The sequence below is a fragment of the Heteronotia binoei genome, unplaced genomic scaffold, assembly GCF_032191835.1.
Source record: "Heteronotia binoei isolate CCM8104 ecotype False Entrance Well unplaced genomic scaffold, APGP_CSIRO_Hbin_v1 ptg001143l, whole genome shotgun sequence".
Taxonomy (NCBI): Eukaryota; Metazoa; Chordata; class Lepidosauria; order Squamata; family Gekkonidae; genus Heteronotia; species Heteronotia binoei.
Genome location: NW_026800190.1, coordinates 47,811 through 64,687, shown reverse-complemented (window position 1 = coordinate 64,687; position 16,877 = coordinate 47,811). Strand labels below are relative to the sequence as shown.

Here is a 16,877-nt window from a genome sequence, read left to right as displayed (position 1 = left end):
GAAGGAGGGGGCTCTGCAAAGGCTTCCTTTGCCATTCAGCCTGGGCAGGAGGGACTTAAAGAGCCCTTTGCCCTGACTGTGTGTGGGAGGGAGTAGAGTAAGTAGCTCAGGTGCATAAGAAGGAAAAGGGCTCAGCAAAGGCCTCTTTTGCAGCTCAGCCTGGGCAGGAGGGACTTAAAGAGCCCTTTGCCCTGACTGTGGTGGGGGGGAGTGGGTGCACAGGATGTTGTTGGCCTTCCCATGCCTGTTCAGTTAGAATGTGGCAGAGTGAGAGATTTAAAGGACTGAGTTGGAATGTGGAAGAGGCTGGCCCCAAACCCCTGCTCTATCTCTGAGGACTGTGGGTGGCTTTGGGCAAATTGCTGTCATTCTTATTCTTCCTCATGGGGTTAAATGTTGAGGTTTAAATGATAAGACCCTCTTTGCCCCCACCCCACCCCTTGAACTCCTTGTAGGATGCATGTGGGGGGGTACAAATGTGATTAATTGCTGCTCTCTTCAAAGATTTCGTCTTTCTGCGGGATTGACTGCACCACCATTCTCCGGCTTCACGAGGTCCCCAGCTTGCAGTCCATCTATACGCTGGACGCTGCCATTTCCAAAGTCCAGGTCTCCCTTGACGAGCACTTCTCCAAGCTCGCTGCTGAGACCGACCCACACAAATCATCAGAGATCACCAAGAACCTGCTGCCTGCTACCTTGCAGCTGATTGACACCTATGCCACATTCACCAGGTATGGAAGTCTTTGGTACCCAAAGCGTTCCAGAAGGAGGATTGCCTTGGGGAGGAGCCGTGGCTGGGTGGTAGAGTTTCTGCTTGGCATGCAGAAGGTCCCAAGTTCAGCCCCCAGTGTCTCCAGTTCAAACCACCAGGTAGTGTGTGATGCAAAAGGTGTCTGCCTGAGACCCTGGAGAACTGCTGCCAGTCTGAGCAGACAACACTGACATGGATAGACCCCTCCCAGTTCAGGGGCACGGCGTGTGTCTCAGCAGTGGAGCATTTGCCTGACATGCCGAAGGTCTCAGGTTCAATCCCCGGCATCTCCAGGTGAATGGACAAGTTGGGAAGTGATGTGGGAAGCCTCAACCTGAGACCCCGGAGAGCTGCTGCCAGTCAGAAGAGACAGCATTTATTTATTTATTACTTTAAATTTCTATCCCGCCCTCTCTGCAAGCGGACTCAGGGCAGCTGACAACATTCATATTTACAAGTTAAAGCCAGTAAAAACCAATAAAACATAATTACAATTTAAGATTTTAAAACCATTTCGTGGTGCTGTATCACTACAATATAAGCAAGTTCTCCTTTTCTGATGGTGATCCGATAGTACTGTGTAATGATGTAGGGTGGCAGTTCTCTCCCGGTTAGAGCTCAAAGGCCTGTCGGAACAGTTCGGTCTTACAGGTCCTGTGGAAAGTAGAAAGATCCCGCAGGGCCCTTATGGCCACCGGGAGAGCATTCCACAATTCTGGTGCTGCCACCGAGAAGGCCCTGAATGCAGCCTAGCCTCCGTTGGTCCAGGGATGGACAATAGATTTTTTGTCCCTGAACGCAGTGCTCTCTGGGGAACATGTGGAGAAAGGCGGTCCCGCAGATAGACAGGCCCCTGACCATAGAGGGCTTTAAAGGTCGATACCAACACCTTGAAACGGACTCGGAACACAATAGGTAGCCAGTGCAGCAGTGCAGTACTGACCTTGATGGGCCAAGGGGGTGAGGAGGGGGTCTGATTCAGTAGAGGACAGCTTCATATGTCCGTATGCCTTCTTCCAGTTGCGTATCATTGAGATTCTGAGTCTGAGCCTCCCTGCTCCTTTACTCTGCTCCCGGTGCAGGTCCTACTTGCTGCAGAGCCTCTCTGAGGAAGGCTCCCCTGAGAACAAGCCCACCGAAGAAAAGCTGCAGGGCTACGCTGCTGTCCTGGCCATCGGGTCCAGCCGGTGCAAGGCCAACACCCTGGGTGAGCCGCCACCTCCTCTCCTCCTTGGAAGAGCCTCTTTGCCCAGGAGCGAGGCTGGTGAATTGGGCTGGGGCTCCAAAGAGCAATGGCTGCAGTTGCCATGCCAGGGCACCCTGTCCTTTGGGGTCTGAGTGACAGCGAAGCTTCTTGAGAGCTGATCCTAGGCCAGGCTTTTCTGTTGTTGGGACTGTTCTTGCATTGGGAGGCCGAGAGCCTCTTTTTCAGAAAAAAACCTTTGTTCCTGTGGGGGGATTCTTTTGGGGGAGGCTCTAGAGTGCCTGTATAAGGTCCCAGGTCTGCTTTCTAGCTGGAGGGATTAAAGATCCCCCTCAGGGTGCAGTGGCTTCACATGAGCATGGGAAAGGAGGGGTGGGGGTCAGCTGACCTTCCTCTACCTCCAGCTTTGTCTGTGGATTTTGAGCCTCGCTTCTCTCCGATGCAGGGCCGACTCTTGTCCAGAATTTGCCTTCGGCAGTGCAAGCCTTGTGTGAGTCGTGGAACAACATCCATACCAACGAGTTCCCGAACATTGGTTCTTGGGTGAGTCCAGTCCTTCCACCCTCTCCAGCTGTCTTAATGCAACATCAGAAGTTGGGTGCAGCTAGAACATTCCAAGAGGGATCAACTACTGCTCTTGCCCCTCCCTCCTGGTTTCTTCCCTCCTGTGTAGATTGTCTGGGCCCACTTTTCTTCCATGGGAACCATTTCTCAGCCTGGTTCTGTCCTTTTTGCCTCATTGCGGTGCCCCTCTGTAGAGCCGGGCTCAGCCAAGGTGTGTGTTTGCTGGGGGAGAGATGCTGAAACTCAGCTCAAGTACATCACAGTCTTGGCCAGCCTAGAAGAGACCTCTTCTTCATGTCAGACCCCTCAGTGATGATGTCCCTCTTTTGAGCCCGTTTGGTGTAGTGGTTAAGCGTGCGGACGCTTATCTGGGAGAACCGGGTTTGATTCCCCACTCCTCCACTTGCAGCTGCTGGAATGGCCTTGGGTCAGCCATAGTGGTTAAGTGAGCAAACTCTTATCTGGGAGAACCGGGTTTGATTCCACATTCCTCCACTTGCACCTGCTGGAATGGCTTTTGGGCAGCCCTAGTGGTGAAGTGCGCAGACTCTTATCTGGGAGAACCAGATTTAATTCCCCATTCCTCCCCTTGCAGCTGCTGGAATGGCCTTGGGTCAGCCATAGTGGTTAAGTGAGCAGACTCTTATCTGGGAGAACCAGGTTTAATTCCCCATTCCTCCCCTTGCAGCTTCTGGAATGGCCTTGGGTCAACCATAGTGGTTAAGTGCATGGACTCTTATCTGGGAGAACCTGGTTTGATTCCCCACTCCTCCACTTGCAGCTGCTGGAATGGCCTTGGGTCAGCCATAGTGGTTAAGTGCGCGGACTCTTATCTGGGAGAACTGAGTTTGATTCCCCACTCTTCCACTTGCAGCTGTTGGAATGGCCTTGGGTCAGCCATAGTGGTTAAGTGCATGGACTCTTATCTGGGAGAACCTGGTTTGATTCCCCGCTCCTCCACTTGCAGCTGCTGGAATGGCCTTGGGTCAGCTATAGTGGTTAAGTGAGAGGACTCTTATCTGGGAGAACCGGGTTTGATTCCCCCCTCCTCCACTTGCAGCTGCTGGAATGGCCTTGGATCAGCCATAGTGGTTAAGTGAGAGGACTCTTATCTGGGAGAACCGGGTTTGATTCCCCACTCCTCCACTTGCAGCTGCTGGAATGGCCTTGGGTCAGCCATAGTGGTGAAGTGTGTGGATTCTTATCTGGGTGAACCGGGTTTGATTCCCCACTCCTCCCCTTGCAGCTGCTGGAATGGCCTTGGGTCAGCCATAGTGGTGAAGTGAGCGGACTCTTATCTGGGAGAACCGGGTTTGATTCCCCCCTCCTCCCCTTGCAGCTGCTGGAATGGCCTTGGGTCAGCCGTAGTGGTTAAGTGAGAGGACTCTTATCTGGGAGAACCGGGTTTGATTCCCCACTCCTCCCCTTGCAGCTGCTGGAATGGCCTTGGGTCAGCCGTAGTGGTGAAGTGCGCAGACTCTTATCTGGGAGAACCGGGTTTGATTCCCCACTCCTCCACTTGCAGCTGCTGGAATGGCCTTGGGTCAGCCATAGTGGTGAAGTGCGCAGACTCTTATCTGGGAGAACCAGATTTAATTCCCCATTCCTCCCCTTGCAGCTGCTGGAATGGCCTTGGGTCAGCCATAGTGGTTAAGTGAGCGGACTCTTATCTGGGAGAACCAGGTTTGATTCCCCACTCCTCCCCTTGCAGCTGCTGGAATGGCCTTGGGGCAGCCATAGTGGTTAAGAGAGCGGACTCTTATCTGGGAGAACCAGGTTTAATTCCCCATTCCTCCCCTTGCAGCTTCTGGAATGGCCTTGGGGCAGCCATAGTGGTTAAGAGAGCGGACTCTTATCTGGGAGAACCTGGTTTGATTCCCCGCTCCTCCACTTGCAGCTGCTGGAATGGCCTTGGGTCAGCTCTAGTTGTTAAGTGTGTGGACTCTTATCTGGGAGAACCGGGTTTGATTCCCCCCTCCTCCACTTGCAGCTGCTGGAATGGCCTTGGGTCAGCCATAGCTCTGGCAGAGGTTTTTAAGGGCAGTTGCTGTGAGAGCTCTCTCAGCCCCACCCACCTCACAGGGTGTCTGTTGTAGGGGAGGAAGATAAAGGAGATTGTGAGCCTCTCTCTGAGACTCTGAGATTCAGAGTGGAGGGCGGAATATAAGTCCAATATCTTCTTCTTTTGCTCTGCATTCTGTTTCCTTGCCTCTCGCTAAACCATGTTCCTTTTTCTCTTGGTGCTTTTTTCTTTTTAGCGCAACGCTTTTGCGAACGACACAATCCCGGCAGAGAGCTACATCAGTGCCGTTCAGGCTGCCCATCTTGGTACCCTTTGCAGCCAGAGCCTCCCTCTCGCGGCTTCCTTGAAGCGCAGCCTCCTCTCCTTGGTCAGACTCACCGGGGACCTTGTTGTGTGAGTGCAGACCTCGTCAGTGCAGCGTCCTTTTCCTTCCCACCAGGCCTGCGAACTTGATCGCTGGGTTGCAGGGCCCAGACTGTGGTGATGGTTGCTTCCGTGTCTTCCTGGCGGGGAAGCTCTCTGACCGTCTCTTCTCTCTCCCACCAGGTGGTCAGACGAATTGAACCCCTCGCAGGTGATCCGCACCCTCCTGCCTCTCCTCTTGGAGACCAGCACGGAGAGCGTGGCTGAGATCAGCAGCAACTCCCTGGAGAGGATCCTGGGCCCGGCAGAGTCTGATGAGTTCCTGTCCCGTGTCTATGAGAAGCTGATCATGGGCTGCTACAACATCCTGGCCAACCACTCCGACCCCAACAGGTACTCGGCTTTGGTGAACATAAGAACCTAAGAGAAGCCATGTTAGATCAGGCCAATGGCCCATCCAGTCCAACACTCTGCGTCACGCAATGGACAAAAACCCAGGTACCATCAGGAGGCCCATCTCTGGGGCTAGAAGCCGTCCCACTGTCCCCCCTCCAAGCACCAAGAAGACAGAGCATCACTGCCCCAGACATAAGAGAAGCCCTGTTAGATCAGGCCAGTGGCCCATCCAGTCCAACACTCTGCGTCACACAGTGGACAAAAACCCAGGTGCCATCAGGAGGTCCATCAGTGGGGCCAAGACACCAGAAGCCCTCCCACTGCTTCCCCCCTCCCACAACCACCAAGAATACAGAGCATCACTTTCCCCCGATATAAGAACATAAGAGAAGCCATGTTAGATCAGGCCAATGGCCCATCCAGTCCAACACTCTGTGTCACACAGTGGCCAAAAAAAATTATACACACACACACACACACACAGTGGCTAATAGCCACTGATGGACCTCTGCTCCATATTTTTATCTAACCCCCTCTTGAAGCTGGCTATGCTTGTGGCCGCCACCACCTCCTGTGGCAGTGAATTCCACATGTTACTCATTTGCATTTGGGGTATCTCGTGGATCCATGGCTCTTGTGTGACCCTCCCCATGTGCTTACTTGAAGCCCCCCCCCCATGAGAGAGGACCTTGTGGTTGTGTTAACTGTTACAGAGTTGACAACACTTTTTGTCAACCTCTGTCTCATTCACAAAAGTGCTTTTAAAGGACTCTGTCCAGACCTGAGCAGTTGCAGATTTGCCCAGTTCAGGAGCTTCCCTCCTCCTGGCCTCAAAGTGCCTGTGCTTTCGTGGACTCTATCGTTACCCTCCTCCCTCCCCCTCCCCCTCCCAGTGGCCTTGACGAAACAATCCTGGAGGAGTGCTTGCAGCACCTGGAGAAGCAGCTGGAGAGCAGCCAGGCCCGCAAAGCCATGGAAGAGTTTTTCTCGGAGAGGTGAGGGCCGCTTTCTTCTTACAGCAGCCGGTTATTTTGACCGTTCTTTGATTGGGACGCTGTTAAGAACACAGGTTTTTAAAAATTCTGATGGAATATCTTTGTTGTTTCTAGTTTGTTGTAAGTCGCTCCAAGCCCAGCTTTCAGGGAAGGGTGACCAGGAAATCCAACTTAATAAAGCAGAATAAATAACTAGTGCCGGTAGAGCACTCCCCACGTGGGGAGGGCTTCTGTGCTGGATCCAACTATTCGTCCTGCGAGGTGTCCCCCAAAGTGGCCAGCCAGGTGCAGCTTGGAGAAACCCACCAGCAGCAGGCACTGAAGGTCAGAGGCCTTCCCCTTGCAATTGTTCTTATAGGACACACTGCCGCTGGCCATGGAGGCTCCACGTTGCCTCTCCACCTGTCCTGTGCTGCTGTGTCAGATTGAAAGCCATTCGAAGGCAGTGACCTTACGACAGCAGATTCCATAAACTCAACATGCATTGTGGGAAGTTAGGGGAGGTGTTGAGGCTCAGCGGAAGGTCCCAGGTTCAATCCCCGGCATCTCCAGTTGAGAGGAGCAGGAGATGTCGAAGACCTCTGCCTGAGATCCTGGAGAGGTGCTGCTAGTGGACTCTTATCTGGGAGAACCGGGTTTGATTCCCCACTCTTCCACTTGCAGCTGCTGGAATGGCCTTCGGTCAGCCATAGTGGTTAAGTGAGCAGACTCTTATCTGGGAGAACTGGGTTTGATTCCCCACTCCTCCACTTGCACCTGCTGGAATGGCCTTCGGTCAAGTGAGTGGACTCTTATCTGGGAGAACCGGGTTTGATTCCCCACTCCTCCACTTGCAGGTGCTGGAATGGCCTTGGGTCAGCCATAGTGGTTAAGTGTGTGGACTCTTATCTGGGAGAACCGGGTTTGATTCCCCACTCTTCCACTTGCACCTGCTGTAATGGCCTTGGGTTAGCCATAGCTCTAGCAGAGGTTGTCTTTGAAAGGGCAGCTGCTGTGAGAGCCCTCTTAGCCCCACCCACCCCACAGGGTGTCTGTTGTGGGGGGAGAAGATATGGGAGATTGTAAGCCGCTCTGAGTCTCTGATTCAGAGAGAAGGGTGGGGTATAAATCTGCAATTCTTCTTCTTCTTCTTCTAGTTTGAATAGACGTTGCTGACTCTGATGGACTGAGGGTTTGATACAGTAGAAGGCAGCTTCATGTGTATATGTGAAATCCTTTCATGGGATATGAGTGAAAGCCTTATTGTTTGTCAATAAGAACATCAGAGAAGCCATGTTGGATCAGGCCAGTGGCCTCTCCAGTCCAACACTCTGTGTGACACTGGGGCCAAAAAACCAGGTGCCTTCAGGAGGTCCATCAGTGGGGCCAGGACACTAGAAGTCCTCCCACTGTAGCCCACCCCCCACAAGCACCAAGAAGTCAGAGCATTACTGCCCCACACACTGAGTTCCATCTGTCCCCTGTGGCTAATAGCCACTGATGAACCTCTGCTACAGATGTTTATCCAATCCTCTCTTGAAGCTGGCTATGCTTGCAGCTGCCACCACCTCCTGTGGCAGTGAATTCCATGTGTTAATCCCCCTTTGGGTGAAGAAGGACTACCTTTTGTCCGTTTTGACCCGACTGCTCAGCAATTTCATTGAATGCCCACGAGTTCTTGTATTGTGAGAAAGGGAGAAAAGGACTTCTTTCTCTGCCTTCTCTATTCCGTGCATAATCTTGTAATCCTCTCTCATGTCCCTACTATGGGGTGTAGCCTCTCTTTGTTACAATCGGGATGTTCCTGTAAGGGTGGCAGCCCCATTTTGCCTCACAACAAAGCAGCAGAGACTGAATGGCAGAGCGGGGAGCTCAGCCTGGTTTAGGCCCTGCAACACAGTGGTGTGTTCTGCAGCTTGGTCCGCTTCAGCCCGTACTGCTGCAGAGGTCCCTGCTGCTAGCAGCAGACCCCAAATGGCAGGCCAAAGTAGGAGCCCCTCCCTTCTGCCTGGCCTGTAATCTCCCCCCTTGGCCACCTGGGCTGGTGGGAGGGAGCGGTGGGTGCTTGGTGGCCTTGGAGCAGCTGAGCTGGCCAGAACAGGAATCCTCAGTGTTTGTTCTGATGTGGCTCTTCCCCTTGGGTCTTCCGTTATCAGAGGCTGCCTTGGCACCAGCCTCGTATCTGGCGTGGGCCTTCAGAACTTTGCAGGGAGGAAGTGGCAGAAGACAGGGAGCTGGGAAAGCCTTGGAGTGAAACAGTGCCACCTAGTGGTGGGGCTCTCTGGCCACCTTCCTGCGAACAGCAGGCTTCTCCACCCCATATCCCAGCAAGAAAATCCCCCTAGTTTCCAAAGTGGTTTTCTGGGAAACGTGTTGCCATTTGAGAAACACAAAACCACAAAGTCCCATGGACCTACTTGTGCAGTTCTTTAGGTCCCAGACATCTTCTCTCATTGTCTTGTTCCCTCCTTCCTTCCCTTTCCTTTTTTTCCTCCCAACTAGTGGAGAGCTGGTCCAGATCATGATGGCTACGGCCAATGAAAACCTCTCTGCAAAATTCTGCAACAGAGTGCTGAAGTTTTTCACCAAGCTCTTCCAGCTGAGTGAGTGGACCTCTTTCGCATTTCATTATTATTATTTGTTGGTGATGTCATTTATACCTCGCTTTTCTGTCCCCTGGGGGCAGAAGGCAGCTTGCATCCTTCTCCATTTTATCCTCACAATAGCCCTGTGGAGGAGGCTAGGCTGAGAGGAAGGGACTGGCCCTGGGTCAGTCCGGGGGCTTCCATGGCAGAGTGGGGATTCGAACCTGGGTCTCTCAGATTCTAGTCCATTATTTTGCATTTGTTCTTGTGGTTGTTTGTTTTTGCTGCTGACTTGGGAGATGGCCTGTCTTGATGGGTGCAGTGTGCCTTTCCGTGGCATAGAATCTTTCTGCGAATGGGAAATGTGTGCAGTCCAGAGCCCCGGGTCTGCCTTCCTGGTCTCCTCCTCTGATCTGCCTCTTCCCTTTCAGCGGAGAAGAGCCCTAACCCCAGCCTCCTGCGCCTCTGCGGCTCCCTGGCCCAGCTGGCCTGCGTGGAGCCATCGCGCCTTCAGGCTTGGCTGACGCGGATGACCACCTCGCCCCCCAAGGAGTCCGACCAGCTGGACGTGGTTCAGGAGAACAGGCAGCTGCTCCAGCTCCTCACCACCTACATCGTTCGAGAGAACAGGTGCGTTTGGGGACCCATCCCTGGCAGCCGGTGGGGGGGCGGGGGCTGAAATTACTTAAAGTAATTTTTGATTCTAACTTCTGCTTCAGACAGTAGCTGTATAATTAGTACTAAGTGGGGTGGATGGATGGATGGATAGAGAGAGAGAGATAGAGATAGATAGATGATAGATAGACAGACAGACAGACAGAGAGATGGAGAGAGAGAGAGAGAGAGAGAGATATCAAGTTTATTCACAGCAGAAGCCAGCAAAAACAATACAGATAAAACCAATGCTGGTAACAGTGACCCATATAAATTGTGCTGAGAGAACAGAGGTAAAATTGCTACAATCAATTATAAAACATACATACAGTTTATAATGGGATTAAACATTTTAAAAACTACCAACTAAGAGAGAGAGAGAGAGAGAAAGAAAATGCCTAGATAGACAGACAATCTCAAGAGTGCCATTACACCCCCTTAAAACTGTAGATGTATCTACCTTCTGTATATTTATCTTTTCTTTTCTTTTCTTTCTTTCTTTCTTTCTTTCTTTCTTTCTTTCTTTCTTTCTTTCTTTCTTTCTTTCTTTCTTTCTTTCTTTCTTTCTTTCTTTCTTTCTTTCTTTCTTTCTTTCTTTCTTTCTTTCTTTCTTTCTTTCTTTCTTTCTTTCCTCTTTGAATTTCACTTGTGCTGTTGTTGAACCATCCCCTGTGATGGGTCCCTCCTGCTCTGTTTGGTTTTGGCATGAGTGGAAAAGGCTGGCTGAATGCCGCTGCTTGAATCAGTCACAGAGTTCAAACAGGGATCTGGTTATATATGTGATTGGGTCCCTCGGATATGCCAGCAAGGAGTTTATGTTGAAAAGAGTATGCAAAACTTGACCTGGGTCTTGCTGAGTCCAACCTGCTCTCTTCATCCCCAGCCAAGTTGGCGAAGGCGCCTGCACTGTCCTTCTGACCACCCTCATCCCGATGGCCACGGAGATGCTGGCAAATGGTGACGGGACCGGCTTCCCTGAGCTCATGGTTGTCATGGCTACCTTGGCTGGCGCCGGGCAAGGGGCGGGGCATCTCCAGCTTCACAGCGCAGCAGTCGATTGGCTGGGGAGATGGTAAGAGATGACATTTGAGGGGTGGGTGGGTGGGTGTCTCTTTGAGGTTGCTGACAACTGGCTGAGGCTGTTGAGGAGCTGATCTGGCAACAAATGGGCAGCCCGTTTAGTGTGACGTGTTCTTTACACCCAGTGGTGGTTCCTGACCCCTCAGTCTTCGGCTGAAGGCCTTTCCAGGCTTGCTGTTGAAGGTGTCAAGGCCTCCTCTGTCCAAAGGCAGCTGCTCCATTTCAGAGCTTTGAGGCATCTGCTGTAACTTCTGCTTCTTGGTTTTTAAGCCACAGTCCAGATACTTGTGCCCATGCACAGCCTTTTAGACAGGCACCATCCTGCATTGTGTCACCAGCTGCTTGGAAACTCCTGTTATGGGGAGCGGCTTCTTTAGAATAGATTCAGGTCGTGGTAGCCGTGTTGGTTTGAAGCAGCAGAACGAAGTTGGGAGTCCAGTGTCACAAAATCGCTGGGGCAGTGGGGGGGAGAAGGTGTCCATAGGAACCTTTCCTGAATTGTGGCTGCAGTTTGGAGCTTAGTAAGGCTTCCCATCTAGGCATTCCCATCTAGCCCACCCCACCAGCAGCAGTCTCACGTGGCTGTGCAGTTCAAGCTCCCGGTATCCCAGAAGAGCTGCTCTGGCCAAAGCAGCCAGTGAGATTTCAGTACGCTCCAGGTTTAAGTTGTTCTCACTTGCATTTAACTGAAATCCTGGCTTGCCAATGGGTTAGGCCAGCAGTGGGTTGCTAATGGCTGATGCCAAGTTGCAGAAGAGCAGAGAGCCTCAAGATGCTGGCTTCCATTGCCCCAGCAGCAGGGGCACAGGCCTGTCTTGCAGCCAAGCTGCGGTCTGGTTGCTATGGCAGCAAGGCTCTGTTTTTTCCTGCCATTAGCCCCAGCCATCTCATGGGGCTTTGGGGGCAGAAGGCGGGCTGTCTGGGAGGGTTCATTGTGGCTCTGCCAGAGGTGTGATGTTGGGACTGTGTCTCTGTGTGAAGGGTGGAGGGTGTTGACGGTGGGTTCCGCCACCTTCCGTGAGGTCTGAGGCTAGCAGCAAAGGGTCAGCCAGTTTGCTGCTTTGTTTCTGAGGCCGCCTCCTTGTGCCTTTCCAGCAAGAAATACTTGTCTCAGAAGAACGTGATTGAGAAAATGAACGCCAACGTCATGCACGGCAAGGTAAGATGGGAAGACGGGTTTTTGGGGTGCCTCAGTCCCTTGCGATCCACGTGACAGAGGGCAGAGCTGGGTGCAAAAAGAAGAGACGGTGGAACTTCTCAGCCTGAGAGGCCCCTTATTTCTGGGGGAGGTCTGAAGCTCTTCTTGCAAGCTTTTTTCTCCTGAAAGAGAAGGAGAAATGGCTGTTTTCCATGCATGGGCTTTTAGGGAATCCTAGTAAACAAGTTGGGCATAAAGAAGTTATTGTTACTGGACTTGGTTTCTTTAACGGATTAAGAACTAAATCCGATGAAGAGGACTGCTAATTAAGTTGGGTCTCTGCTTAATGATCTCCTGCAGCACGCGACCGTCCTGGAGTGCACCTGCCACATTGTGTCCTACCTGGCTGACGTCACCAACGCCCTGAGCCAGACTGGCAGCCAGGGCACCCCCCACCTCTCGGTGGACGGCGAGGAGAGGGCCATCGAGGTGGACTCCGATTGGGTGGAAGAGCTGGCTGTGGAAGAGGAAGATTCGCAAGCTGAAGACTCGGTGGGTGGAGTAGGATGGATGTAGAGCAGGCTTGCCCGGGGAGCAGAAGGTAGACCTGTGGGCTAGGAAGCTCTTGAGTTCAAATGTGGCCTCAGTAGCAGAGTCCAGAGATGATAGCAGTGCGCAGGAGAAAGCAAAAGGAAAGGCCATTGCCCTGAGGCCAGATGGGGTGGGTGGCAGTGTTCCAGGTTCTGGAATGGATAGAGCACATGGCCCTAGCATTCCAGAGTAAGAAAGATACTCATTTTGGAGGATTTGAACATAAGAACATAAGAGAAGCCATGTTGGATCAGGCCAATGGCCCATCCAGTCCAACACTCTGTGTCACACAGTGGCCAATATATATATATATTTATCTAACCCCCTCTTGAAGTTGTCTGTGCTTGTAGCCGCCATCACCTCCTGTGGCAGTGAATTCCACATGTTAATCACCCTTTGGGTGAAGAAGTACTTTGTTCTATCCGTTTTAACCTTTCTGCTCAGCAATTTCATCGAATGCCCACGAGTTCTTGCATTGTGAGAAAGGGAGAAAAGGACTTCTTTCTCTACCTTCTCCATCCCATGCATTATCTTGTAAACCTCTATCATGTCACCCCGCAGTCGACGTTTCTCCATGCTAAAGAGCCCCAAGCATTTTAACCTTTCTTCTTAGGGAAAGTGTTCCAACTTTTTAATCATTCTAGTTGCCCTTTTCTGCACTTTTTCCAGTGCTATAATATCCTTTTTGAGGTGCGGTGACCAGAATTGTACACAGTATTCCAAAGGAGACCGCACTTGGACTTGGATTTGCACTGAGTCTGCTGCAGAAGAAAGGAAGGGCAGCCACTTAGGTGGCTCAAAATTGCCATTCCTTTGTGCTGCAACAAGCGAAGGGGGCCAGGCCTCCAAAACAAGTGCATTTCTTCTGCTGGAATGCTCCATCCAAGGCCTGAAATGGTGCTGTAGGGAGCTCTTTATTCCTCAAGTGAGGCAAGGCAGCAGCTTTCGTTGCACAGAGCCTGCTTCGTCAGGGTCATGCACATGCTGCTGTTTTTGTGTGAGGTGCCTACTCCACCTTGGGCTGGGTTGCTTCAAAGGGGGCTTGCATGACTGCATGCTTTCCTTTGCAAAAAAGAGCAACTTAAATCTCTGCAGTGGGAAAAAAACTAGCACATTGGGGAGAAAACTGCTCTTCTGTGCACAGGCAAGATTTTTCTATAAAAGAAGATTCAGGCTTGTGAACGCCTGTTTTGTCTGTGCAGCTTTATAGGCCAAAAAGAGGTTTCCTGTCCTGTCTACTGTTAGTGAGGGTGGGTAGGGCTGCTAGATCTCCCGCTATTGCAACTGATCTCCAGACAAAAGAGATCAGTTCCACTGGAGAGAACGGTGGCTTCGGAGGATGGACTGTATAGCGTTGTAACCTGCTGAGGTCCCTCCCCTCCTCTCCCCACATCAAGCTTCCCCCAGGCCGCACCCCAAGAATTTCCAGGTATTTCCCAACCCAGAGCTGGCAACGTTATATAGCTTGTAGAAGAAGATGATATTGGATTTATATCCTGCTTCCCAATCCGAAGAGTCTCAGAGCTGCTCAGAATCTCCTTTCCCTTCCTCCCCCTCAACAAACACCCTGTGAGGTGGGTGGGGCTGGAGAGGGCTCCTACAGCAGCTGCCCTTTCAAGGACAACCTCTGCCAGAGCTATGGCTGACCCAAGGCCATGCTAGCAGCTGCAAGTAGAGGAGTGGGGAATCAAACCCGGTTCTCCCAGATAAGAGTCCGCTCACTTAACCACTATGACTGACCCAAGGCCATTCCAGCAGCTGCAAGTGGAGGAGTGGGGAATCAAACCCAGTTCTCCCAGATAAGAGTCCGCACACTTAACCACTATGGCTGACCCAAGGCCATTTCAGCAGCTGCAAGTGGGGGAGTGGGGAATCAAACCCGGTTCTCCCAGATAAGAGTCCACACACTTCACCACTACACCAAACTGTCTCTCCTGGCTAAACGTCTTTCTGTTTTTGTGTGTGCGGGTAGGATGAAGACTCCCTCTGCAACAAACTTTGCACCTTTACAATCACACAGAAAGAATTCATGAACCAACACTGGTGAGTTTTGCTTGTGGGGTATTTAGCTGGGTGCATTTATTGCCTGGTGGCTTTGGCATTCATCGGCTCCACTGTCGCACGCTGGGGTCGGTTCCTGTGTCTGCCGCAAGTCATTGTCGTGTAAATATGTTCGGTGTGTCTTACTTCGAACCACGCAGGTACCACTGCCACACCTGTAAGATGGTTGACGGTGTCGGAGTTTGCACTGTTTGCGCCAAAGTTTGCCACAAAGACCATGAGATCTCATACGCCAAGTATGGTTCATTCTTCTGCGACTGTGGAGCGAAAGAAGATGGCAGTTGCCTGGTAAGCTGGATTTGGGAGGGAACTTGGACACCAGAAGGGCTGTGAGGACCCCGAGGCTGTGTTAGAGAAGATTCTGGCTGTGGGCTTTTTGCCTTAAGAAGGTTGTGTTGAAATTGGAAAGGTTCAGAGGAAGGTGGGGTGTCTGAATCAAGTCCAGCAAGGAAAGATTAAAGGGGGAAGGTGTATTTGATTTTGAGCAAGGGTGGATAATTGTTTTCCCTCTCTTATGTGACAATCCTTTTGTTTCTGCTGCACCAGAGAGCAAGACCAGACCCAGGAGAGTAATTTTAATTGAACGTTAGGAGAAATTCCTACTAGTGAGAGAGGTTTGACTTCAGAACCGGTTACCTAGGAGGGTGATGGTGGGAACCATGTTACTTTGGATCTGCTGCGCTGAGCAGAGAGTTGGACTAGATGATCTTTAAGGCACCCTCCAGTTCTTTGGTTTTAGTGTGGGGCATTCTCACCTTGATTTTTATAGGAGCTGGATTAAGAGCTCGCTTTTGTGGGTGGTGAGAATCCTCCAGATAGATTTTTTTTTTTGGTCCAAGGGTCTTGAATGAGCTGTCACCTTCTCTGTTCCTTAAGAGTCTTAGCCTTTGGGAACCTGCCCTTGCTTTGTGGTGTGAAGTCCGTGGTGCCTTTCACCTGCTCTTTTTGAGTTATTTGATCCAGGGGCAGGCCTCCTCAGTTTCAGTTCCACATCCGGACCATGGTGGCCAAGTCTAGAACGAGGGTCACGGTGCTTGAAGAGTTCAGTCTGTGCTGCTAGCAGGCTGAGCCAAGGCAGCCAGGAGTGCCAGAGAAGCCCCAGGGATGCCTTTCAAGGGCTGGAGCAACATCTGTGCCATTTCTCTTGATTCCCAAGGCCTTAGTGAAGAGAACCCCCAGCAGCGGCATGAGCTCCACTATGAAGGAGTCAGCCTTCCAGAGCGAGCCCCGTGTTCCTGAGAGCGTCGTACGGCACTCCAGCACCTCTCCCACAGACAAGTCCAAAGTCTGCATCAGTGACGGGCGAGGCTCCGACGAGGAGAAGCCCAAGAAGAGCAGCCTGTGCAGGAACGTGGAGGGCTGTCGGGAGCAGCTGCAGTCCCAGGTATGGCCTGCACGGTTGTCAGTGCTAGGAGAGCAGCCTCCTGCTGCTGGAAGAACACAAAAAGGGTCCTGCTAGATCATGCCCTTGGCCCCACCGATGGGCCTCCTGATGGCACCTGGGGTTTTTGGCCACTGGGTGACACAGAGTGTTGGACAGGATGGGCCATTGGCTTGATCCAACATGAACATAAGAACATAAGAGAAGCCATGTTGGATCAGGCCAGTGGCCCATCCAGTCCAACACTCTGTGTCACATAAGAACATAAGAGAAGCCATGTTGGATCAGGACAATGGCCCATCCAGTCCAACACTCTGTGTCACACAGTGGTCAAAAAACCCCAGGTGCCATCAGGAGGTCCACCAGTGGGGCCAGGACACCAGAAGCCCTCCCACTGTCACCCCTCCCCCAAGCACCCAGAATACAGAGCATCACGGTTCCAGACAGAGTTCCATCTAGACGTTGTGGCTAACAGCCACTGATGAACCTTTGCTCCAAATGTTTATTCAGTCACAGTTTATGCTTGTAGCCACCACTGCTTCCTGTGGCGGTGAATACCATATGCTAATGGCTCTTTGGGTGAAGGAATGTTTCCTTTTATCTGTTGTAAACCTACTGCTGATTAATTTCCTTGAGTGCCCATAAATTCTTCAGTTGTGAAAAACAGAGAATATCTTTCTTTGAGGTGCAGTGGCCAGAACTGGACACAGTATTCCAAATGAGGCCACACCATCGCTTTATACAGTGACATTATAATTCTGGTTGATTTATTTTCGGTTCCCTTCCTAATAATCATAAAGTTGGAACATGGCTTCTCTTATGTCTGGGGCAGTGATGCTCTGTATTCTTGGTGCTTGTGGAGGGTGCAAAGTGTGAGGGCCTCTAGTGTCCTGGCCCCACTGATGGACCTCTTGATGGCATCTGGGTTTTTTGGCCACAGAGTGTTGGACTGGATGGGCGATTGGCCTGATGCAACATGGCTTCTCTTATGTTCTTATGTGACACATAGTGTTGGACTGGAGGGGCCATTGGCCTGATCCAACATGGCTTCTCTTATGTTCTTAAATTCTTATGTCCATCTAGTCCAGCTTCCTGTCTCACACTGTGAC

General features: G+C 51.6%; 1 protein-coding gene across 1 annotated transcript in view; it reads left to right on the top strand.

Annotated features, from left to right (window-relative positions):
• Positions 1-16,877, top strand: part of LOC132590909 (E3 ubiquitin-protein ligase UBR4-like) — a gene marked incomplete at its 3' end in the record, with an annotated part of 94,650 nt that overhangs the window by 30,463 nt on the left and 47,310 nt on the right. Inside the window, exons 25-38 of the mRNA XM_060263833.1 lie at positions 505-734; positions 1,837-1,961; positions 2,404-2,501; positions 4,781-4,938; positions 5,092-5,301; positions 6,198-6,299; positions 8,781-8,881; positions 9,295-9,493; positions 10,401-10,589; positions 11,693-11,756; positions 12,096-12,287; positions 14,299-14,369; positions 14,528-14,675; positions 15,544-15,771. Coding sequence (XP_060119816.1) covers positions 505-734; positions 1,837-1,961; positions 2,404-2,501; positions 4,781-4,938; positions 5,092-5,301; positions 6,198-6,299; positions 8,781-8,881; positions 9,295-9,493; positions 10,401-10,589; positions 11,693-11,756; positions 12,096-12,287; positions 14,299-14,369; positions 14,528-14,675; positions 15,544-15,771 — 2,115 coding nt within the window. The remainder of the gene's footprint in view (positions 1-504; positions 735-1,836; positions 1,962-2,403; positions 2,502-4,780; positions 4,939-5,091; positions 5,302-6,197; positions 6,300-8,780; positions 8,882-9,294; positions 9,494-10,400; positions 10,590-11,692; positions 11,757-12,095; positions 12,288-14,298; positions 14,370-14,527; positions 14,676-15,543; positions 15,772-16,877) is intronic.